The sequence below is a fragment of the Aspergillus vadensis genome (genome assembly GCF_003184925.1).
Source record: "Aspergillus vadensis CBS 113365 unplaced genomic scaffold BO88scaffold_9, whole genome shotgun sequence".
In the NCBI taxonomy this organism is placed as follows: Eukaryota; Fungi; Ascomycota; class Eurotiomycetes; order Eurotiales; family Aspergillaceae; genus Aspergillus; species Aspergillus vadensis.
The window spans coordinates 341,352-363,730 of record NW_020292047.1 but is presented as its reverse complement, the minus strand read 5'-3'; the positions used below and the strand labels follow the sequence as shown (position 1 = coordinate 363,730).

Sequence of the window (22,379 nt, the reverse complement as noted above, 5' to 3'; positions counted from 1 at the left end):
CGCCGCCGCCGACGACAACAACATGATGCTCACGCCCGGACGAAAGATCAAAGCCATGATGGCAGCCTTTGACAGCGACTCCGAATCAGAAAATGTACCAGCACAACGAAAACCCGATCGATCTACCACTACGCTCAGTAATGCGTTGAAACACAGCACTATCTCCACACAGCCTACAGCCGACTCGGACGATGACGACTCGGAAGATGATGAGGATATTGTCATGCCGAAGGGGCGCATGGCTGCACGGTTACAGGGCCAGACTCAGAATCAGTCTGAGGGGCAGACGGCCTTTGAACGGGTCTCGAAGACGTTGCGGACGGAGAAGAAAGATGATGATGATGTGGTTATGGATGATGAGGATGAGGATGAGGATGATCTTCCTACGGCTGGACCGAGGAGGAGAGGGAGGAATACTACTGACTTGGTTTCGGAGCTTGAGATGGATGAGCGGGATCGGGCGCCGTCTCCGGCGCGCTCGGAGTCGCCTTTGTTTGTCTCTGATGAGGATGAAGCAGGGTCGGGTAATGAGGAAAAGGCGCAGCCAAAGGCTAATTCTCGATTCCTGGCGTTAGTTGCTCAGAAGCGCAAGGAGAGAGAGGAGAAGGAGAAGGCCGAGGCTGAGAAGAGGGCGGCGAGAGCCAAGCAACAAGAACAGTTCAGTTCGGAGATTCTGTCTGGTAGTGAGAGCGAGGGGGAAAGTGGATCTGGACGGAAGTTGACGCAACAGGCGTCGCGTCCTGCAAGAAAGGCGAGCAAGAAGGCTCTCGAGGAGATGAATCGCGAGACGCAGCGGATGAGTCGTAATATGCAGTTGGCGCATCAGGCTCAGACGAAGAAGAAGATTACGAAAGAGAGCTTTTTTGCTCGGTTTAATGCGGTCAAGACTGATGAGCGAACTGCGCCTGGGGCGTCCGGGGAAAACTCGTCGACGACTGCTGATTCGTTGAACTCGTCTGATGCTGAGGCGCAGAAGGAAAAGGAGACACCACGTACGTCGCCTGTCCTCGAGCCGGTCGAGAAGGAAGCCGGCGAGGGTTTGGGGAAAGAGGCAGAGACCGAATTCCGTCCGTTGGAGGATATTCTTGAGAATCCACGCCCACAGCCTGAACAACCTGTTGTAGCGAGGATGGAGATCGATGAAGCGCATACCACGCAACCTGGAAAGACACCTTCCAAGAAGGAGAGAAAGGAATTAACGGGCCCACCTGTTCGCGTGCGTCTCACGCGCGAGGAGGTCGCCCGGCAACAGAAGGATGACTCGGACAGTGAGCTCGAGATTGTCACCTCCCCCGCCAAGTGTCGACGTATTGCAGCGTTCGAGAATGTCCCCGCCAGAAAGGCTCAGGAGCCGGCGTCTATGATGAAGCTGAAAGCCCTGGCGCACATTACGTCTCCTACACGCAAATCCGCCATGCACCCTGCTCAATTGTCCGCCACGGTACTGTTGAAGGCGAAGCAACAAGCTGCAAGGGAAAGGCAGGAGAGAATCGAGGAACTGAAAGCTAAGGGTATCCATATCGAGACAGCCGAAGAGCGCGCCGCCATGGAGGATGAGCTCGAGAATCTCGTTGAGAAGGCCCGGAAAGAGGCTGAAGATATCGCCAAGATAGAACGAAAAGCGGCCAAGGGTGCCGAAGAGGATGACGAAGACTGGGACTACTCTGGTTCTGAGGAAGAAGCCGAGGATGAGGATGAGGAAGAGAACGAAGAAGATAAGCCTGCCGGTGAAGACGGACTTGTCGATTCCGAAGCGGGTGAAGGCGATGAATCGGAAGATGACCAGACGGAAACCATGTCGGTCGATGAGAACGATGCGCCAACGCAGAGGCGGAAGCGGCCTACCAGAGTTGTCCTCGACGACGACGACGATGACGATGAGGAGACCGATCCAAAGACGCCTGCGAAATCCATCGTTACACCTACTACACGTTCCGTTGAGCGGCCACAACTTCCGACACAGAGCTCCAGCAATTTGATGAGTTTGACGCAGGCCTTTGCCGGCACAATCTCTGGCAGCCACCAGGATAATGTGCAAAGTGGTTCTACGATTCCTTATTCTGCTCCTGACCCAGATCCTATGGTTGAAGACCGTCAAGCGTCCGACTCGCAGACGATCATCAGAGACAGTCAAGAGCCAAGAAAGGGGTCTGTCGATCTGCTGGCGGGCTACGCACAGTCTGATTCACGAATCTCCGAGTCTCCTGCTCCGCGATCGACCCAGCTCTCCGAAATGCCAGATCCTACTCAGGATGCCGGGTTCGTCTTCTCGCCCTTCGACCCTAACAAGCGCTTCCTTGGAACTCCCCAGTCAACCATCGACACCGTTGTCATCAACCGCGACAACCAAGATGGATCTCCAGCCCCGGCCCGCAGAATGAAGCAGCTCAAGCGCGGAAGGACAGCCGACCTCTCCATGATCGAAGAGCAAGAAGAGAACGGGAACGAGGGCGACTTTGAAATCGACGCCAGTGCCTTCGACGTAATGAAGAAGGCAACCAAGAAGCCCGCTGTGCCCTTCGACCGCAAGAAGAGCAAAGCCAAGGAAATTGTCGAAGAAGCAGCCGAAGAGTCGGACGATGAATACGCCGGTCTAGGAGGCGCCAGCGACGAGGACGACGACGAAGCCGAGAACGCCTACGACAGACAAATGATCAACGACAACAGCGGCGAGACCGTCGACGAGAAACAGCTGGCGGCCCTGAATGCGTAAGCTTCCCCCAAACCCAGCCCTATACCCCTTCAGAAACTAACAATGACATACCAGTCTCCACCAACGCACCAACGACGAAAAACAAGTCGCCAAACTGCTCAAAGACATCACAACAGGCGCCCTCCGCCGCCGTCGCAACGCCGATGACGAATTCGACCTCGACGACTCAGACGACGAGCTCCTCGCCCGTCGGCGCGAGAAACAGCGCGAGTTCGCCCGCATGCGCAAAGCCCTCCTGGCCGACGAGAAGATCGGTGAAATCGCCGAAAACCCCAAGAAAGCAGCATTCTTCCGCGCCGTCGAAGACCGCGATGACGACGACGATGATGTGGGATTCGACTTCCTCGACGAGCCACAAGAATCAACCCAAACCGACGACCCATCCTCGCAAGACAATAACACCACACCCCAACCCAACGACACCACCACCAACAACCGCAAACGCCCCCTCGACCACACCACCGACCCATCCGATCCCCGATCCCTCCCACCACGTCCCCCACCACACCTCCGCCGCACCAAACCCGTCTCCGCAATGTCCAAGAAACCCGCAACACTAGCAGAAATCCGCGAAACTCTATCCTTCCTCACGGAAACACACGAATACGACTCCTTCCACGAGGACGCATCCATCGACATGGACGATATGGACATGGAAAACGACACAGACGAAGACGGCGACGATCCCCTCTCCACCACCCACCAACAAGCCCAAACCCAAGACGGCGCCCAAGAACCCCAACCAAAGGAACAACAACCCCTCCCGCCCTCCCAACGCCAACACCCACGCCGCACCCGCGGCCCCGTCGTCGACCGCCTCGCCCTCCTCCGCCAAGCATCCTCCAACTCAGCCAACACCAATTCCTCCACCACCACCGCCAATTCCAGCGGAGCCACAGCACCCGGCGGAAACAGAATGGCATTCCACTCGGGCAGTTCCGGCGCGGCAGAACTTTCTGGCTTCGCGCGGCCCCCGCCACTCGTTCGGAGAACTACGGCTTCGTCTACGGGGTCTTCTACCTCGATTGGAAGTATGTCGTCTAGGACATCAAAGGGTACCGGTTCATCATCGTCTTCGACGAGTAAATCGGGGAATGTTTCTTCTTCTGGAAAGGGAGGGGGGAAGAGTGGTGCGGTGAATTATTATACTGCTGCTAGGGAGAGGGAACGGGAGAGACAGTTGAGGGTGCAGGAGAGGGGAGGGAGAGAGGGGAGTATGAAGGCGTTGGTGGAGAAACATGCGAGGAATCGGTTGGGGGCGTTGGGGAGGGGACAGTGGGAGTGATTATCTTTTGTAAGTAGTTTTGGGGGGAAGAGGGGAGTGAGGGAAGAGAATGTATTTGATGATTAATGGTTGGGTTGTTACTTGCTTTAGAGGAGTTACGGGCATCAGAGGTTTGGATGGTGTTCATGGTTTGATTTTGATTGTCAGAGTGAATGGCTGAATCCTAGCTATGTGCTTTCATATGTATGAATTTGAGTGTTCATTATCAAGCAGCATATTATCAACTGGTATATGACCCGAAAGATAACCACATCAAAGTGAAAGGACTTTTGGTGCATCTACTACCAAGGTATACACATGTACCATATACCTGTCCATCACTAGTTATAGAATAGCGCTAGTCCAACTGCCCAATCCTCGCAGATGCACCACCCAGCGACGGATACAGATCTACTGTCACTGACGGCGGGATTGCTTTGCATCAGCGCGGATGACTGTGAGTGTCGTTGTGAGATAGGGACGATGGGAGCCGCTGTTTGTCGCCGACTGATGTCCAGCGTAAGGTTGACGCAAGCAGGCCGAGAGGTAGGCTCTTGACTTGAGTGTAGACATGCGTCGCAGAGCTTGCCCAATACGGATTAGTTTCGACGATCGTGCACGGAGAACGTTTGAATGATTCAGGAAACGGCAGAATACCGTTCTCACCGCCAATTAACTGATGGCAAAATCGTCCATAGAGCGGATCAGCTGTTCTAGCCCCGCGGCCCGAAACTGCGGCCCGGAGTGTCCTGCAGCAGCCGGCACATGATGCACCACATAGTCGGCGGACAGAGAAGTAACATCGGTTGCCGTCCAGAGATTGCTCTTCAAAAGCCGCAGCACAGCGGTCACTTTGGGCGGCACCAGCGTTGGGTCCGGTTTGGTAGTTTGCAAGATAAGCTCAATCGTCCGCAAAAATGCCGTACACATGCGCCCCCATCCCAGGCTCAGGTGCCAAAGCCCAACCACGCAAGCTTCTAGAACAAAGCTCCATTTAAAGTCCATAGGGCGCAATTGTGAGATGGCGTGCATCCCACCCACGAGGAAGTAATGTAGCATGACGATGGGAACAGACTTCAGCCCGTGGGATGCTTGAAACAAAAGAACGAGGGATCCAAGTGTATCCAGGGATTGTAACTTGATGGATTCTGGGTCGAAATCTGGATTTAGAGGATGATTGCTGGTCGGGTCAGCGTTTAGACTGAAAATTTGGCACAACGCCACGACCGTCGCCTGATAGTACATGCTGCAGTCGGCCGTTAGTAAGGCACCGAGCGACAATCAATGCTCTAACTCACTGAAGTGTAAGAATATTCGGCGCAGGATTTTCATCTGGCAAAAGGACGGATGGTAAGCTTGCCCGCCACTCCCGTAGTCTCTGATAGGTCTGACGGCCGTACTCCCAATCGTCTTGGGTGAGCTTGACGTCCGGAAACTTTAACGCGAAACTGGAAGTCTCATTGACGATCGCAACCAGTTTGTTGCGGAAGCACAGGGCCGTGTGATGAAAAGGCCGAAAAACCGGGGTTTGAAAAGGGTAGGGCCTCCATTCTTCGCCTTCGTCCAACACCGCGGCCTCTTCTTGCGAGAAGCTCGCAGCAGGCGGTTCATCCCAAACCGGTGTCTTTCGATAAACTTGTGCCGCGAGTCTGTTGTGCTTCATCAGTCAGGGCCCGGCGTACATGGAGGGTCGCCACTTACGCCTGCACATCGAAAACGCCACAAGCAACGAACTTATGACACCGGGATAACGAGTCAACCTCGGCCTCTACATCAGTAGCAAAGTAAGGAGCCGACTCGCAGTGAAGCCCCAGCTGCCGACTGAGCTGGGCGCCATGCATGATATAGCGGGTCCCCAAGCGGTCAATGCCAAAGGTGCAACAGAGCAGGCCGATCATGATGCTGGACTGAGCCGTGGGAAGGCCAGCATCATCCTTTTCTGACTGCCACAGATGCTGCAGGGCAGAGTACAACTTCTTGCCCAGAGCCTTCTCCTCCCGCCGATCAGTGATGCGCCCCAGGTGATAGGAAGAGCTCTATCGAGAAACGTTAGTGGTTGACGTTCAGTACTCGACATCAGACTGCAGTGGCGTTTACACAGCCGAAAAACAAGAGCGTGTGGACGAGCAGCGATGAGCAGAATCGCTTACTCCCGCTCTCCAGGTCGCGGATGAACATCTCCTGGTCGACTAGGCGCCATGTTGGGTTCTCCCAGGCAAAGAAGAGACTGAGAAGGTGGCTGGCTGTGGTGTTATCGACAAGGTCGGTCCAGGATTGGATGTTGCTGACCTGTACTAGAGGGGTCTCGGTGAGAGGATGAAATGTGCTGTTTGGTTTAGTGGCCAATGTTATGTGCATGCGGTTTAAAGAAATCCCCGGTTTTGGCCGCGGTGAGAGTTGAGGATATGATATGGATCTGGCAGCTAGCAGCGCCGCGAAGACATCTGGAGATGCTTGGAAGTGTCTCTGCGGGGAGGTGGCAACCGGTCAGTATGGCAATGCGTTTAATACTCTGGAAAGGCGAAGTGGTAACATCGCTGGCACTACACACATTAAGAATGTCCTCAATGGAAGAAGCCCTCGTCCGCTGCGTGTCGGTTATGATGTCGCTGAGAAGCGATTCGTAGGCGACGACCTTGTTGCGAATGGATTCGAGCTCCAATTGTTGTCGCTCGCGCTTAGAACCGGCATAATTGCAGACGAGATCCAGACGACGACATTGGCGACAAACGGGTTTACGACCATCACACTTGGTCTTTCTGGCGCGACAGGCGACACAGGCGCGTGGCGTCCGTTGCTGGTTGGTCTTAACGGAAGGCGGCGCCAGCCGAGGGATGGCAATCTTCAAGTTGCGGTTGGCGGACGGGGCGGAATCGAGAGTTGGCTGGGATGGTGAGAGTTCGTCAGACGCGCTGCTGGCGTCAGGAGAACCCTGCATATCCAACTGAGTTGGTTGGAGAGGGAGAACGAGCACGGGACGAGCAGATAGAAGAAGAGAGGAAGAAGAAACAGAAAAAGAAGCGCCGCAGGAAGGAAGAAGGAAGGCAACTAGGAGCCCTGCTAGTTGCCCGATGCGGCAATAGCCACTCCGTCACTGGCTGATTCAGCTCGGCGCGCGCCAAGCCGGGAGTCTCCCCGAGCAATGATCTGCTGTAATTTTCAATTCGAATTGTTCTGGATTCTTCGATTTGCCACTGTCAGCAACATCTGATAAGAAGTTTAACCATAGCTTATTGCCCAGGATACTTCTACCTCCGAGGCTTATACACAAGTTTGCTATGCCACATTCATTGAGTTCATTATAACAGACTTTGCTCCGCGGATGTATACCTCGATCTAAGTAAAACCGGTAATATGCGATAACGTCACTAGTGTAGAATTTTTCCTCCTTCAAATTTGGGTCGAGACCCTTTTGTCCGGTACCTAATCTTTGGACCTATCAATCAAGGCAGGAATGGATCCTTGCTAATCCCGCGGGTTTGATCCAAACCCCGATTCAGATATTGTCAGGTACCAAAGCTTGCGCTCTAATTTTTATGCATAAGGCATCTCATAACTACCTATGATCAGTTGCTCACGCATAATCTGAGATTGATTTTCTATCGAAATAAGCGTCCCCACAGTGGTGGAGACTGGGAGGGATAGAACCCCCAGATACTGACTCGTGTGTACAATGCAGCGTTGGCATACTCGTATCTCCCACACGAATTTGAGGGGCAAATTTGAATCATTATTGTTGCCTGGCCGGAGTGCAAGGACCAAGGGGTCCAACCCCTCGGGTTTGATCTGATTTTGGTTTGAAAATCATACCAAAAGGAGGGGCTGAAAATCCGGGGTAAAATCGAACCCATGACTAACAAACCAACCAGACTAAAATCTGCAGCCAGCCACTTCCGTCTTTGTACAACTACGGGTGTATCATGGATGCATTCACCCCGTAGATGCATGCATGAACAGGGATAGTATACTACGAATAAAGAAAAAAAAAGTATAACAATCAAATCATAACATCATCATTGTATATGCAAGGGGCTGCAATGCTAGATAAAAGAACACTAAATCCGGCCAATCAATCAATTCCTCCACACAATTGATCAAGCCAGCTTCGCCTCACGACCCGACCTTCAATCATCAATACAACCAATCAGCTCTATATACAATATACATCGGGTTCAATCGTGAAGGCGATAAGAAAAAAGAAAAGATGTAAGGAAAAAGGTATAAGGCCAAAGCTTACACAGAAGCAAAGAGCTCGTCGAACTGCTCCAGCGCGATCTTGGTCGCATCAACACCATACAGCTCCTTCTGCACATCGGCATCCGCCCACTTGTCGGGCACAGGGCCCTTACCCTGGCGGAGAGCAGCGAACTGGCGATCACGCTCCTCCTTGGCGGCACCTTCACCCAGGTGAAGAGCACGGCCGGAAGCGGCGGCCAGCTCGACGATAGCATAGGCACGGTCCTTGCGCACCTTCTCATAGACCTTGAGGGCCTTGTGGATAGAAGCCGGGGTGGTATCGGGGAGCTTGGAGAGGACAGCACCGATGACACCACCGTCCTCGATGGCCTGGGCGGCACCCTGTGCGAGATGGGGCAGGGTAGGGTGGCAGGCATCGCCGACAAGGGCGACGGTCTCGTGCACCCAGGTGGGGAGGGGCTCGTGGACACGCAGCTTCCACTCGCAGACTTCACCCTCGGGGACGTAGTTCAGCATACGCTGGACCATAGGGCAGAAGTCGCCGAAGACACCCAACATGACGGACTTGTCACCGCGGGTGGTGTAGGTGGCATTGGTGGCGGCGGCGAAGTGGGTGTCAGGTTGGGTGGTGGAGAGGTTGTAGATGGTGTTGTTAGAGACGGGGTAGGCGATGATATGACGCTTCTCGCCGATCCAGCGAGTCACGCGGTTGCCGTTCATGAGCTCCAGGAGCTCGGGGTCGTCCTTGATCTGGTCCTTGTGGATCATGATACGGTAGGCGGCCTGGTGGGTGTCCTTGACGCCGGCCTTGATGCCGAGGAGGTCGAGCATGGCCACGCGGGACTGGGACTTGATGCCATCACAGGCGAGGAGGACATCGGCCTCAACGCGGTAGGCCTGCTCGGGGTGGTCGCGGGGGGTAGCGGTGAAGGAGGACTTAGGACCGAAGGTGGTGTCGCTGGCGGTAGTGGCGAAGTGGAAGCGGATTTGCTCCGGGTGCTGCAGGCAACCTTGGTACAGGTGGCCGGCGAGGGAAGACCGGTGGCCAACCATGTGGGGATACCCGTAGGTGTCGTGGATGTATTCCAGTGGGACGTGGGCCAATTCCGAGTCCGAGGCACCAACTGTTCGGTTTCATTATTAGCGTTGAGCTCGATGTTTCACATTGAAAGGACTGTAGATCTTTCATTCTTAAGGGGAATGCAACACATACCTCTAACGCTAGTGGAAGTAATGTTAACAGCCTCGGCCTCAATGGGCTTCCAGACGCCCAGGCGATCCAGCACGCGGGCCATGTTCGGGGCCAGTTGGATACCAGCTCCAACGAAGCCCAGATCGTGTGCATTCTCATAAACGTCGATGTGCTTGAAGCCTTCCTTGGCCAGAGCCAAAGCGCAGGTCAGGCCACCCATGCCTATACAACAAGACTCCTATTAGTATCTTGTCGTATTCTCTATACTAAACCCTATTATAGGGCGGCAGAAAAAAAAAAGGATGTACATACCTGCGCCCAGAATGGCAATCTTAAGGTCTTGCGGAGTTTGCGCCATGACGATAGTATGGTATGTAAAGAAAGGAGAATCAGAGAGGAGAGGTGTCTATGAGAAACAAAATGAAAAGACTTTGAAGCTGAACAGAGCAAGAAAAAGTAGAGAGAACTGGAGGATTAAATAGAGAACTCTGACCGGCAATCGGAAATGGCACGGCGGGAATAATCTTACCCGCGGGGGGGAATGGCCTCCCCACGTCCCACAATCATCCATGATCTCATTGCTGGAGGGAACGAAGCGGGAGGCGAAACTTTGTGCTTTCCCCCCGGAAAGTCTCCCTCTCACACACCACTCACTCACACATTATGTCAAGTACTCTCTAGTTGGATGACGGTTTGCCTTTGCCAAGTCTGGCGGCTCGCTTCTCCACATCGGCAGTCAAACCCCGTGGGGCGAATCAATTTACATCCGGGGCAAGGCAAAGGCAATGAGAGGCTGTGGAATGCGGCTTACGTACGCCTTTGGGGAGAGGGGAAAAGTAGGGTTGCCTCGGAGTGGTATCGGCGGATGAATGGATGGGGGATAAGAGAATATTGGGAAATGTATGATGTGTGGGTTAATAGTAATGTGGAAGATAATATTGGATAGTAATAGTGCTGTTGAAGTCAACTGAAAATATTCTTGATTAGGTATCATTATCAATTACACTAATTACATCTTGTATAGTATATGGTACTAGTATGTAGCCTCAACACCATCGCATCCAAATAAATGCAATGTAATGCAATTCCATCACCCGTTCATAGGACCAAGGAAAAATAGAAAAAGAAAGAATGGTCGAGACTTCTTACACGTTGTTACCCACTGCTCCAAGGACCTCACCCACTGCCTCACCAACCTTGGGGAGTCCCAAGTCCCCAACCAACTCTGCAACATCGGGAGCCAACTGGATCACCAGCTTGCTGCCACCATCGCCAACCACAGTGAGCAACTGTTCGGTGGGCTGACCCAAATCCGAAACCAAGTCACCCGCATCTTTGCCGACCGTCGAGACGACCTTGCCTACGCTGTCGCCAAGGCCAGTCAATCCCAGTGCCTTAAACACCTCGGCCACGGGCTTGCTGAGCTTGATGATAAGGTCCTTAGCGTCCTCGCCGGTAACCACCAAGATGCAGTCAATCACCGGTGCCAGTTTCTCAACGAGACCGTTGGGGTTTTTGGCGTAAGGGTTGTAGTCCCAGTTCTGACGACGCTTCAGGCTGCTGCCAACGGCACCCAGCAGGTCACCAACGGGCTCGCCCAATGCGTCCAGGCCAATGCTGTCGAAGAGGCCCTTAACGTCCTGGTCAAGTTGAATCAAGAGGTAGCCAGTGTCCTTGCCGGTGACAACCAGAAGCTGCTCGACGGGGGCACCCAGGTCCTTAACCAGCTCGCCAATGCTGCCGGCGTCCTTGATGATCTTGCCCACGGGCTTAGCAAGGCCGGTCAGGCCCAGGCTGGAAAGAAGGTCCGCAACGGGCTGGCTAAGCTGGACAAGCAGTTGTTCGGTGCCATCACCAACAACGGTCAGAAGGTGATCGGCCTGAACGCCCAGATCCTGGAGGAGGTGGCCGGTACCGTGGCAGTGACCGTTTTCACAGCTGGCAGTCTGCGAGGGAGATCCAGCGGGGACCGAAGAGCTGGGAGCACCCCCAGGAGATGAGGGGCTAGGGCTGCCAGGGTAGCCAGAGTTGGCCGGTCCAGAGGGGCCAGCAGAGCCAGCAGGGCCACTAGGGCCAGCGGGGCTAGAGGGTTGAGCAGCTGGTGTAGAAGGTCCAGCAGGCTGTCCGGCAGGACCGGTAGAACCAGCGGGAGCGGCAGGGCTCGGGGATTGGCCAGCAGGGCCGGTAGGAGCACCGGGGCCAGCGGGTTGGCCAGTCTGCTGACCAGCGGGAGCGGCAGGAGCAGTTGTAGTGCACTCCGGGGAGCCGGAGGAGGCAGTGACGGGAACGGTCGTTGTCAATGTAATCGTAGGCTGGGGCTGGTAGCCAGGCAGCGTCGGGACCTGGGAGGCAGGGTAGGTCGACACCTCGGAGGGCTGAGATCCCGAGCCAGAGCCAGAACCAGGGTAGGAGCCTGAGCCTGAACCGGGATAGGAGCCAGAGCCGGTGCCAGTTCCAGGAGCAGAACCAGCACCAGAGCTAGGAGGAGCGCCTGAGCCGGGGTAAGAGCCAGAACCGGAGCCGGGGTAAGACCCAGATCCAGGAGCAGAGCCGGATCCCGAGCCAGGGTAGGAACCGGAGCCAGTACTGGGAGCAGCTCCAGAGCCAGAGCCAGGGTAGGAGCCAGCACCAGAGCCAGGAGCAGGACCTGAGCCAGATCCCGATCCCGAGCCAGGATAGGAGCCAGCACCGGGGGCAGATCCAGAGCCAGAGCCGGGGTAAGAACCCGATCCTGGAGCAGAGCCGGAGCCGGAGCCGGGGTAAGGTCCAGAGCCAGAGCCAGAGCTCGAACCGCCATTAGGCTGGCAGGTACATTCGCCGTCGCGAGCATGAAGCTGGCCGACGGGGCTCGCGAAGGAGCAAGCGGCCAAAGTGAGGGCCGTTAGGATCGAAGCCTTCATATTGAAACACAAGCGAAGGAATGGAACTAAACGACAACAAAAGGAGCGGTGGTCGTGAAGCGAGGGAAGCAAAAGAGGAAAGAGTGAAGGGAGAAGGCGGAGGGATTAGGATTAAGATTAAAGAGAGACTTGCTTGACCTGCGAGAAAAGAGAGAGGGATGGATAGATCAGCAGTAGGGCATATTTATATGCGGATGAGCAGTATCTACACTCACGGCTCAGCGTGAGGCGATTTCTCCTTTTCGCTCGCATTCCCCACGAACTGAGATTACAGATTACACCATATCCACCCCTCCACTCCCCCCCGTGTTCCTTGTGCCAAGCTCGCATTATCCAAAATTATTGTCTTTGGTGGCTCACCGGCTGCAAGCTCAGTGGTACCTGACAGTGTATGATCCGGAGGATCGACTAGTGTGGACGGCACTTGTACGTGATCCGTGAATGTCAAGGAAAGGGGATCCACTGGGCTGCCAGACCCATCGACTTGCTGGTGGGACTCTAATTTTTGGATCGTCCTGGCTAGATAGGCTAGACTCGAGTCGTGTCGTGCACGCAATGCAATCGGGCTGCATCCGTAAGTGCCGGTGCCAGGAGCACCATCAAGAAACTATGTTGTTTAGCATCGTTGTAGCAAACAAGTTTCAGGGGAGGGGGGAGGGAGGCATAAGGCAACTGTTACCAAAATGGGAGAAGGGGGGTAAAAAGTGAAGCATTGTGCATTATTATTACCTCAGTTGATGGTGTTGATGTTGGGTTGATGCCTATCCTACCCTAGTATTGTGAACATACCCTATCCTGGCCTACAAGACATGGCTAACCCGGTCTTTTCGCCTTCAGCTGGCAAAACTACCTCCATTGTGGCTGTATAGTGGACGCCGCAGCTGAAACCCGACCATAGAGCAGTCGCCATACTCAGAGTACAAATTGTGATTAGCTACCCAAAGTACTAAAAAATCAGGACGTGGCCGAGAGGGCGAGAGTGTCAGGCAAAAGTGTTTGTGTCTGGACCGAAGGGATCGACAAGGCGCTTAATGCAAGCGTGCAGCAAACTATCGAAGTGGCGCCTCGAGCAGCTTCAACCGCGCACGAGCAACGAATTAACTTCCGTTCTACTGTTCTTCGGGCAGCTTAATTGTCAAATTCCGATCCTCCGAAAACCAGGTTCGGTAGGTTATCGTTGCTTTTTTGACCCTTTTTCTGTTCCGCTTCTTTTTCTTCCTGCACGCAGTTTCTATTTGCTAAGGTAAATGTTAGTTTTGCAGGGCACCCCTGAGCGGAGTTTCCTCTGCCCGAATTTCAAGTTCATATGTAAGATGTCAAATCAAGTTCAAATTAGATGATGGTATGCGAAAATAATGAAGAAAATTTAATCGTGGAAAATCTTTATCCCTCTTTGTCCAACATTAGAAATGCAATCCCAGAGCGACTCCCAGGAATGACCGCAGGAAGGAGACTAAGCTCGGAATCCATCCGGACGACGACGAAGAATCAGAGGGAGGAGGATGACCTCCAGGGCCGCCAGGCCGGCGGCCCCAATAGCTCTGACCTTCGCTTTCGGGGTTCGTTGCATCGCGACATTGCGGATGGTTATAGTCTTCTACAGTTCCCATCGGCCAGATGGGCACCACGCAGATCTCGTGGTCGGCGCACCCGCTGCATTGCTTCCACGTCGTCCAGGCCAAGTACTCCATCAGATCTTGGAAAAGCCCAGTCAGCGTGTTGTAGTCCGTCTCCTGCCAGCCCTGGACCATCGTCTCACATATCCTACGAGTGACTGCATGCACGGCCGTCGCCGCCACCCCAGCATCACCATCACTACCGAACGCCCCGCCCGGAATGAATTGCATGGAGCAGCGCTCAGCCTCTTCTTCCCCATCGCGATCCCCGTAGTCAACAAATGGACCCAGCACCTTCTCTATCTTCGCGTGGATCTCCTCCACCGTCGACAGCTGGCCCGATGCAAAGTAGCGGATGTCATGCGCGTACCGCTCCACCACCATATCCGTGACGGTCTGCCAGTTGAGTGTAGCCTCCTTGGCCTCATGTTGCAGCACCAGCTCATTCAGCGCTTCCCTGATAGGGACCAGCTGCTGCGACGTAAACTGCGTCAACCGGGGCAACGTGAAAGTCTCATTGACCGAATGAAACAGGTCCAGTCCATACGTATACGCCGACACAAAGTTGTCATAGTTCAGCGTCACCCGGTTACCCCCAATGCCATCATACCGCGCAGCAATCGCTTTGAACCATAATGCCCCATCTCCTTTGGTTACAGGCCCCCCCTTCTTCTTCTTGTCGTCCTTTCCACCACCGCCGGGTCCCTTAAACGGGTAACTCGGCTTCGTCCGCGTCACCCTGACCTCCTTCAAATCCCTAGCAAAATCACACAGGATAACCTCAAACCCAGCCTCCATGCGCAACAACCCATCCAGCCGATCATCCCATTCCTCTTTCGCCATGCGACAGAACATGTTCGCGCGTTCGCGATCCCCCATCATCTCTTTCTCGCCTACTTCATCCCGGAACAGGACCCGATCTTCGAAATCAAGCGTCCCGTTATGTGTCTTTCCAGCTGACATGCCATCGGCGTAAAGCAGTCGCAAATCCTTAGCAGCGACATAGGTATGTAACCAGCCAGAACTTTTCTCTTCTTCTGTTTCTTCATCGCGCTTCCTCAACTCCTTCCTCTTCTTATCATCGTCGTCTTCACCCGGATGGGGTCCCATATGCGCCCTCGCGAACACCATCGCATGTTCCGGCTCGAAGGCAAGCCACTCCGTGCCGTTAATGGGGTCGGGGATCGAGGTACCGTGGTAGAACTGTGTGCCGGCGGGAACGCTGGCGAGGAATAATGACATGCCGTTGTGTTGGAGGGAGGAGCCCCATTGTCGCATGGAGGAGTGGATGGAGTTGAAGATGTGGTTGGCATTCTGTGTTGTTGATGGTGATGCTGCTGTGGCGGTGGTGGTGCTAGCGGCCCATAAAAGGGACGATAGCAGGAGGGGTTTAACACCCATGTTGTATACAGAGGTAGGAGTTTGGTGTTTGGTGATGATGGAAAGCGGAACCGGAGCCAAGAAGCGAAAAAACAATTTTTATCTTATCAGGGGGTGCGGGCAGATTTAATACTTATGGCTCCATCGCAAAGCTAATATTAGGCACCGGTGATGGGGCTGAATCAGGATAAACTACATTAGATAGGTAGATAGATAGGAGGCCATAATATAGAGAGTCCCGCAGTAAGGGGCCGCGTCAGCCAACAGAGGCGGCGACTAGCGGTGGGTTTTTTGGTTAGTTAGCTCAGTGAGTTGAGTGGTGGTGGATGACGAGTCACACACACGGCGGTTAGAAGTGCTGTTAAGGAATGCTGCAACTTGCTGCGAGGGTGTGTGTGTGTGGGTGGGATGGGGAGCCAATAGTGATAAAGTATCTAGACAGATGAGGAAAGAAAGCTCGGGGTCAAAACAGCAGCAGCGCATGTGAGAGGGAGTTTGTTATCGAGAAAGCATCTCCGATAGCAATTCCGACTGGCAGTGGCAGTGGCAACCGGGAAGTGAAAAAGGCTTGGTGTTCGGCAGAGTGTGGATCTGGTTTGCAAGTCAAATCAATCAAATCAGCCTTACCGAATGCGGTTGCCTAGAAGCGAGGAGTTACGTAGTACTAGACTCTCGTCTTGTCTGTTCTCTGGAGAGTTGTAATAAGATAAACCGTTTATAAGCACTAATATTATTTACTCCGTATTTTATTCTATAGATATAAGGTGGTGAAGTGAGAATGTAAGACCTTAAACCATCATATAATTGTATCTTAAACTAAATCTTATTCTGAAATCTTCCATTCCGTTCCTCGGAGTATCTGTCGGGTATTATTCTGCCGGTCGGGTTTGTCGGATATATCCTCTGGAATAAGCAATCCACGCCGAGAGTTTTGAGGTGAGCCAGCTTCGGATTACCGAACGGTGGATTATGGGAAGCTTGGGTCGGGTAAGGGTTTAGAAGGTGGCTTGGGCTGTTCGCCTTCAAGGATCCATAGTTGAGCATCACTCGGACATAAGTTATATCTATAGCCCGAGGGCGTGAATGATCATCGGCAAGGCAAGGTACAATCTCAATTGCGAGTCTTAACTCCGAGTCATTGTTCAACCTCAGGCTCGAGGTAATATATACACAAGCCACCAGTACACAGCCAGGACGGGCTAAACATGATGAGACTATCCACAACCAGTGAGCTTCATGGTTTGAAGGACATTACTACGCAGTACTGTTACTACTATCTTCGGAATAATCCTATAGTATGGGTGTCAATTAGCTTACCCCCCATCTCTTGAGTATGGAAATATTCCATCTTCATGCTATATCCCTCATGCTAAGTACTCTGTACTTGAGCTTCAACACTAGGGTCACGTATGCTTGTAGTGGCAGGGCATAACAACAGGTGAAGATGACCGAATGCCATATTGTGCACCTAACTATGTTGTGCTTGACGCTTGGACCCTGTCTTCCACCTGCGGGGCCTGTTATGGCCAACCTTTTGTGGGGAAGCAAGTAAACTGTGGTCCATCCTTAATTGTGATCTGTCCTGCTCGAAACTGCCTGCAGTTGCATATACAGCAATGCTTCGGTCCAAATGTTACTCTCTCTACTTTCCGATTAAGTATTCTCTCGGGGAAGCGCTCGGCAATATCACTTTGCTCATACTATGGAGTAAGCTATATTAAGCTATGTGCTTCTATCTCTATTCAGTTGTAGGTGTATTTAGTAATCGACTACAATTTAGGTCTTCTGGAATCTATTACCAAGCCAATTTCAAGAAGCGAGAGTGCCTTTTCTCAGTTGGTTATCTTGAAGATTGAGTGGAGTTTTCGGTAATTGTAGCACTTCGATGGGTAGGATATATGTTGGATGGAGAAGCTGCCTCGGAGACGCCTGAGGCACAGAGCCCCGTGCCGCCCGACTTCGAAACGGGCCAAAGTCCCCTTTACCTTACTTTGTCCACTTCGCGCCTCTCGACCGGCTTCCTCACCATACTCATTTCTCTCACTCTTCCATCAAAGCCTACACCCATGTAATGGACACGAATGCACTTGTCGACCTTATTCATAAGGTGCAGGGACAGCCCTGGGTCGATAAGGTGAACGAGACCCACAAATTGTGCCGTCTCTGTCCGTGGGTGTCTACATTCCATCCCAACAAACTTCCTTGGAACCTCGAGGGTGCAATCCACCATGGCGCATTTAATGCCGGCCTGAAAATGGCCTTCAGTGATAATACTGCTTGGGTGGTCCGTTTCCCTTGCGCGGGAAAATCTGTAACGACTACACCGATGAGAAAGTAGCGATGGAGGTGACGGCCCTGGGCCTCATCCGCGATAGGACTGCCATCCCCGTCCCGAGAGTCCGCGCGTGGGGTCCCGCTGCCAGCAACCCACTTTGTCTCGGTCCGTTTAGAATAATGGATTTCAGTAACGGTGTAAGTCTTACTGATCTCCTGCGGGATCATAATGCCGAGCGCCCCAGCCGACTTATGAGGGAGGACATCAGCGACCATGATGTTGAAATTATCTATAGACAGATGGCGGGGATCATGCTTCAGCTTTTCAAGATTGATTTAGACCAAATGGGCAGTCTGCCTCCGCCGGCACTGACTGGAGCCCATTGCTCTAATTCACTGTCACGGCCGCTAACATTCAAGGCACACAATATCCTACAGAATGGAGGAGTGAACACTTTCGGTACATACACATTCATCCAGTGAGTTCATGCTAGTTCGACTAATCTATGGCTCCCAGGTGACCGAACCAAGGGGTTTGCCACAACGACAGAATATTTTCAGTAAGTTATCGGTCAGGACTGGGAACAGCTTGTTCACCATCCGAATTCAGTCTGTGGCGAATACGATGCCCAGAACAAGTATGTAGCCTTCAAGGCACTGAGATCCTTAGTACCAGACTTGATCCATCCGAGATATGACCATGGCAAATTCAAGTTGATATGTGACGAACTCGGTCTTGCCAATCTGATTGTCCGCAGTAAGGATGATCTCACTATTGTTGGAGTAATATACCTTGAGTGGTCCTATATAGGACCCGCGCAGCTGTTTGGCTCAGCACCCTGGTGGCTTCTCCAGGATAGACCAGTAAATAGCGCCTGGGACTACAATGGCGAAGAGCCACCCGAGATCGCTGCAAGGTACTTCGAGTATATAGATAAGTTCACACAGAGCTTAGAGGAAGAAGAGGCAAGAACTCCAGGCCACGAAGAGAAAGAGCTTTCTAGCCTCGTCAGGTGATCGCAAGAAACTGGAGCCATGTGGCTCCACATACTCCTTTCCTCCGGCTTCAACGACCACCGCAGTTTTCCTTTAACGAGGCTTCGACAGCATTTTGGGGCTGATGGCTGGGCAAAGCGAGAGAAGGAATTTGACTGTGCAGAAGAACTGGAGGCATTCGCATTGCAAAAGGTGGGAGAAGTAGATAAGTATGATGAAGACTTGGTGAAGGTCGAGGAGAACAAAGCTCTCATGGACAGCGGGAGAATGACCAAGGAAGAATTCATTCTCACTGCAGCGGCAATAATAGAATCTCGCAGCTCTTCATCATCTGTGTTAAACGATGAAGTATCGAGGGACAAGGTACTATACCACATGCCGTAGTTAGTTAGCTTGGCGTGCAGATTACGAAATTGAGGATGGTCATAGGGATTGGATGAAACGATCATCAGTGGGTTCGTCAATGTCTTCAGCGGCAAACTGTATCCTAGGAAGACATACCCTGTTTCGACCGTAACACCGGTGCCTTAATGGAAATGCCGGAAACCATACTCCGGAGAAGCACTATGCAGGTCCGGAAAGCCAAACCCATTAGTTGAGTACCTCGGTTAAAGAGCACATAGACATCTCTTTGCTACCATATTAGCAGAAGAAACGAATGAATAGCGTATGCAGATTTGGTTTCATGAGATATTTTCATCGTGGCTAGGGATGTCGGAGAGTATCTGCAGATGATATGATACAGGATTCACGAATCAGGGTGATGCTTCTGACGGGACACCAAACCGCACACAAATGCGCGATGTTTTCTTACATCAAGGATTTCGGGATGCACCGGTGAATCAACAGTCCAATGAACGAAGGAATGGAGGTTTGACATGTGGAGATGGTGTTGGTATTAGCGTCGCCCTAGAACGCAGATCAATTCAAATGTAACATCGGGGCCAGGCATCCGAGACATCACGTTGGGTCAGCCCAATCTGACCAGCTCCTCCAGACCAATGTTTAACGTCTGGGGTAAACGAGAATCAGGAATTCGAAGCCCCTCATCGGAAGCCTTAAACACATGGGTATAACTCCATGACCCATGTGCTTCATGTGCAGGCGATTGACCGTGTCGTTAATGAGTACTGGAGACACTCTGTCACTTCAAATAAATATCTATAGGTATCTACATAGGCCTAACCTTCTCGTACAGGAAAGAAAACATCGTGTAACAAGAGATATATAATATCAAATGAAGCCATGAACGAGGATCCACCGGCGCAAGAAAGATATCTTCTAAAGTACCGACGATTATGGAGGTCACTGATGTAATGGCCATTGTCTCGAAAAACCGTCTGGTTCTGCTGACCGGTCGCGAGCGAGGTCTGGAATTGTCTTGATTTTCTAGCGTCATGTTTTCAACTATAAACAATGCCGCGTCAGTGATGCGCGTTGTCTGTCCTGCTGTGAGATGTTATTAAATTGAATTTGTTCTGAGTTAATCTGCTGCACAGGGAGGGGTGCTATTGACCTCGATGATGATACCCAACTTACTAGTAGACACTAGAGGTGGTCGAGAGAGTGAAAGAGAATGAATGATTGTTCCTCGACGAGGAGGATGAAGTTGTGTAGGAGGAACAAGAGACTCTCTGGTACAAAGTAGAGTCGGGCGACTCCTATATATGGGTTTTGGACGGTGGAGGCCTCTCCACCTTCCGCCGATCCAGGGCCACGCTAATTTCTCACCAGAGGGGCCGCTCTAGCCACTTAACGTTGAATACAATGGGCACCTGGTTAGGTCAGCTTAGCTTTTTGGAATCCCTGATATTAGATATAGCCCACCCAAAGTACGATTATGGCAGAAAAGGGACGGTGAACCAAGGGCTAATATTGCTGTTACTAGGAAGACTACTAGAGATACGGAAGTTCTCATGTTAGAATTGAGGACTACGGATGTCAGGAGGCATGCACTGTTAGGTTGATACAAATGCACAATTCTCAGTTCCATACCATTATACTAGTTGGCTGTCTCTACTGGTATGGCTACAAGGTATTGAAAACATGTGTAATGTGGAGCATCTCTTATAATGGTGAAAGGAACACCGCATTAGACTCCGTCTTGTCACACAACAATACTTTGAATTGAAGTTCATCGCAAAGTCCACTCAGTCATCAGCTATGTAGAACAAAAGTATAGTCGTAGTTGTCAGCTAGCTCAGCCTCTCAACCAAGGATCCTGTAAAAGCTCCTTGGCTGTCGCTCTTTCCTCGGGCAGCCAAGTAAGAGTCTTTCGCATGAACCGTAGAAAGCCAGACTTATCACTGAGTCGAGATTCTAACCGTTCCATTGTCCGGTCATGCGGTATAGGCGCAAGGCCCAGCCACTTTCCTATATAGCAGGCATTAGTAGGGAGCAAAAGGGACAGAATGACCGGTACATTGCAATGTCAGCTGGTAGATACTGCTTACCATCGGAATCCCAAAAGTCGCCTCTCCGTTTCTGGTTCCTTCTTAGAAATTCGAGGGGAGGCGGTCCTAGTGCAGCAATAATTTGTGCTAGATGTGCAGCATCATACAAATCACCATCTTCATCTCGTGCTGTGAAAAGATTTCTCGGCTCCAGAAGATCCCAGGCCTGCAGTCCATTTCAGTTATCACAAAGCTGTCACAAAGTGCCATGCTGGCTAGGAGGAACTGTGACCTACCGTAAGACCTACACTCCAGATATCGACAGGGTAACTCCAACCTATATAGAGCAATGTCTCAGGTGCCCGATACTCCAGCGGCATGATATCACCGCCGTGGGGCCCTGGGCCAATCCGTGTCTCACCAAAGTCAGACAACAGCATTGGACCTACTTGAGGACGCATCAGGCGTGATAGATAGATAGTCCGAGTGGGAGAGACCGGCTTGCGAGGTACTGGTGAAACAAGTTCTTCGTGTTCCAGTGCACTCAGCGACTGGTTATCATAGGCTCCAAGGAGCAGATTTCCAGGATGTATATCTATCATGGGGTTATTTAGTTCACTCTTTTAAAAGCTTGCTTGCTCGAAGGAAAGAAGAATTTACCAGTGTGAACAACCTGTCCTTGCATATGGAGAAAGTCCACCGCCTGTAGAAGCTCGGTAATGGCACCTTTCACCAGATTCTCATCAAATCCACCCGGTCGGAACACTACCTTCATGTCACGCAGACTCATCTGCGCGGCCTCGAAGATAAGGACTGTATGTGTCCCATCTGGACCGGAAACAGTGAAGGAATCTAATAACTTGCGAATGTTGTATCGTCCCTGGTGTGAGCTTGTTTGTAGCTGTTGCTTCGCGTGATCATAGAATGGGAGTTCGCGGTGAACCGAAGAAGTATGCACATAGACTTTCAATGCGACATATTGGCCGTTTCTATGCAAGTCAGTTTAATGGTAAAAAAACATTAGAGTCTTTCGAACATACATCAAATCGCGGGACAGCCATATAGTTGATGAGGAGCCAAAGCCCAGTTTTGCCACTGTTTGATAGCGGTTCTGGAATATTTCACCCAGTCGAACGGGATAGAATCGGTGTGCTTTGTAGTCAGGTAACTCTTCCTCTTCCACCTTTTGATCAGACTGGATAATGTCAAAGCCACTAATTGGAAACTTTTGTGCATTCTGCAAGATCTTTGACGTTGTCGATGGGAGAATAGAATCCATCGAGGAGGACTTCATTGAAGATGGTGATGATGACATCGCTCTCCAGAGAGACACTCTTGATCCAGTGGCAGATACAAACAGTGTCGGAGACTGTGCGCGGTATACGATACGGTGGAAAAGAAAGCAAGCTGCGGAATTTCTCCTAAAAGCCAACATTGATGGAAACATGGCTACT

General features: G+C 52.0%; 7 protein-coding genes across 7 annotated transcripts; 2 read left to right on the top strand and 5 right to left on the bottom strand.

The window, feature by feature from the left end:
• Positions 1-22: 22 nt before the first annotated feature.
• Positions 23-3,356, top strand: BO88DRAFT_318385 (uncharacterized protein; the record flags this gene model as incomplete). Its single annotated transcript, XM_025702462.1, has 2 exons — positions 23-2,709; positions 2,768-3,356. Coding segments are annotated over 2 exons (3,276 nt in total), but the record flags the coding sequence as incomplete, so codon positions are not given.
• Positions 3,357-4,649: 1,293 nt separating this feature from the next.
• BO88DRAFT_424840 (putative C6 transcription factor) lies at positions 4,650-6,915 on the bottom strand (the record flags this gene model as incomplete). Its single annotated transcript, XM_025708776.1, has 5 exons — positions 4,650-5,223; positions 5,276-5,626; positions 5,679-6,013; positions 6,060-6,443; positions 6,529-6,915. The coding sequence occupies 5 exons, from the start codon at positions 6,913-6,915 to the stop codon at positions 4,650-4,652; spliced, it is 2,031 nt and encodes a 676-aa protein (XP_025563678.1).
• Positions 6,916-7,973: 1,058 nt separating this feature from the next.
• On the bottom strand, positions 7,974-9,803 carry BO88DRAFT_404233 (putative monooxygenase). The gene is made up of 3 exons (XM_025706561.1): positions 9,679-9,803; positions 9,388-9,588; positions 7,974-9,298 (listed from the first exon to the last, which is right to left on the bottom strand). The coding sequence occupies exons 1-3, from the start codon at positions 9,722-9,724 to the stop codon at positions 8,211-8,213; spliced, it is 1,335 nt and encodes a 444-aa protein (XP_025563677.1). The 5' UTR covers positions 9,725-9,803; the 3' UTR covers positions 7,974-8,210.
• Positions 9,804-10,511: 708 nt separating this feature from the next.
• Positions 10,512-11,279, bottom strand: BO88DRAFT_338936 (uncharacterized protein; the record flags this gene model as incomplete). Its single annotated transcript, XM_025703005.1, has 1 exon — positions 10,512-11,279. A coding segment is annotated over one exon (768 nt), but the record flags the coding sequence as incomplete, so codon positions are not given.
• A 2,210-nt stretch (positions 11,280-13,489) lies between these two features.
• On the bottom strand, positions 13,490-15,710 carry BO88DRAFT_404232 (uncharacterized protein). Its single transcript, XM_025706560.1, has one exon. The coding sequence runs from the start codon at positions 15,281-15,283 to the stop codon at positions 13,670-13,672; it is 1,614 nt and encodes a 537-aa protein (XP_025563675.1). The 5' UTR covers positions 15,284-15,710; the 3' UTR covers positions 13,490-13,669.
• Positions 15,711-17,333: 1,623 nt separating this feature from the next.
• Positions 17,334-19,131, top strand: BO88DRAFT_424836 (phosphotransferase family protein; the record flags this gene model as incomplete). Its single annotated transcript, XM_025708775.1, has 5 exons — positions 17,334-17,573; positions 17,594-17,996; positions 18,102-18,453; positions 18,619-18,895; positions 19,105-19,131. 5 exons carry the CDS (start codon positions 17,334-17,336, stop codon positions 19,129-19,131), a joined length of 1,299 nt encoding a protein of 432 aa, XP_025563674.1.
• A 1,601-nt stretch (positions 19,132-20,732) lies between these two features.
• Positions 20,733-22,204, bottom strand: BO88DRAFT_338570 (kinase-like protein; the record flags this gene model as incomplete). The annotated part of the gene is made up of 5 exons (XM_025702984.1): positions 20,733-20,905; positions 20,986-21,151; positions 21,222-21,520; positions 21,586-21,914; positions 21,966-22,204. 5 exons carry the CDS (start codon positions 22,202-22,204, stop codon positions 20,733-20,735), a joined length of 1,206 nt encoding a protein of 401 aa, XP_025563673.1.
• Between the last annotated feature and the right edge of the window lie 175 nt (positions 22,205-22,379).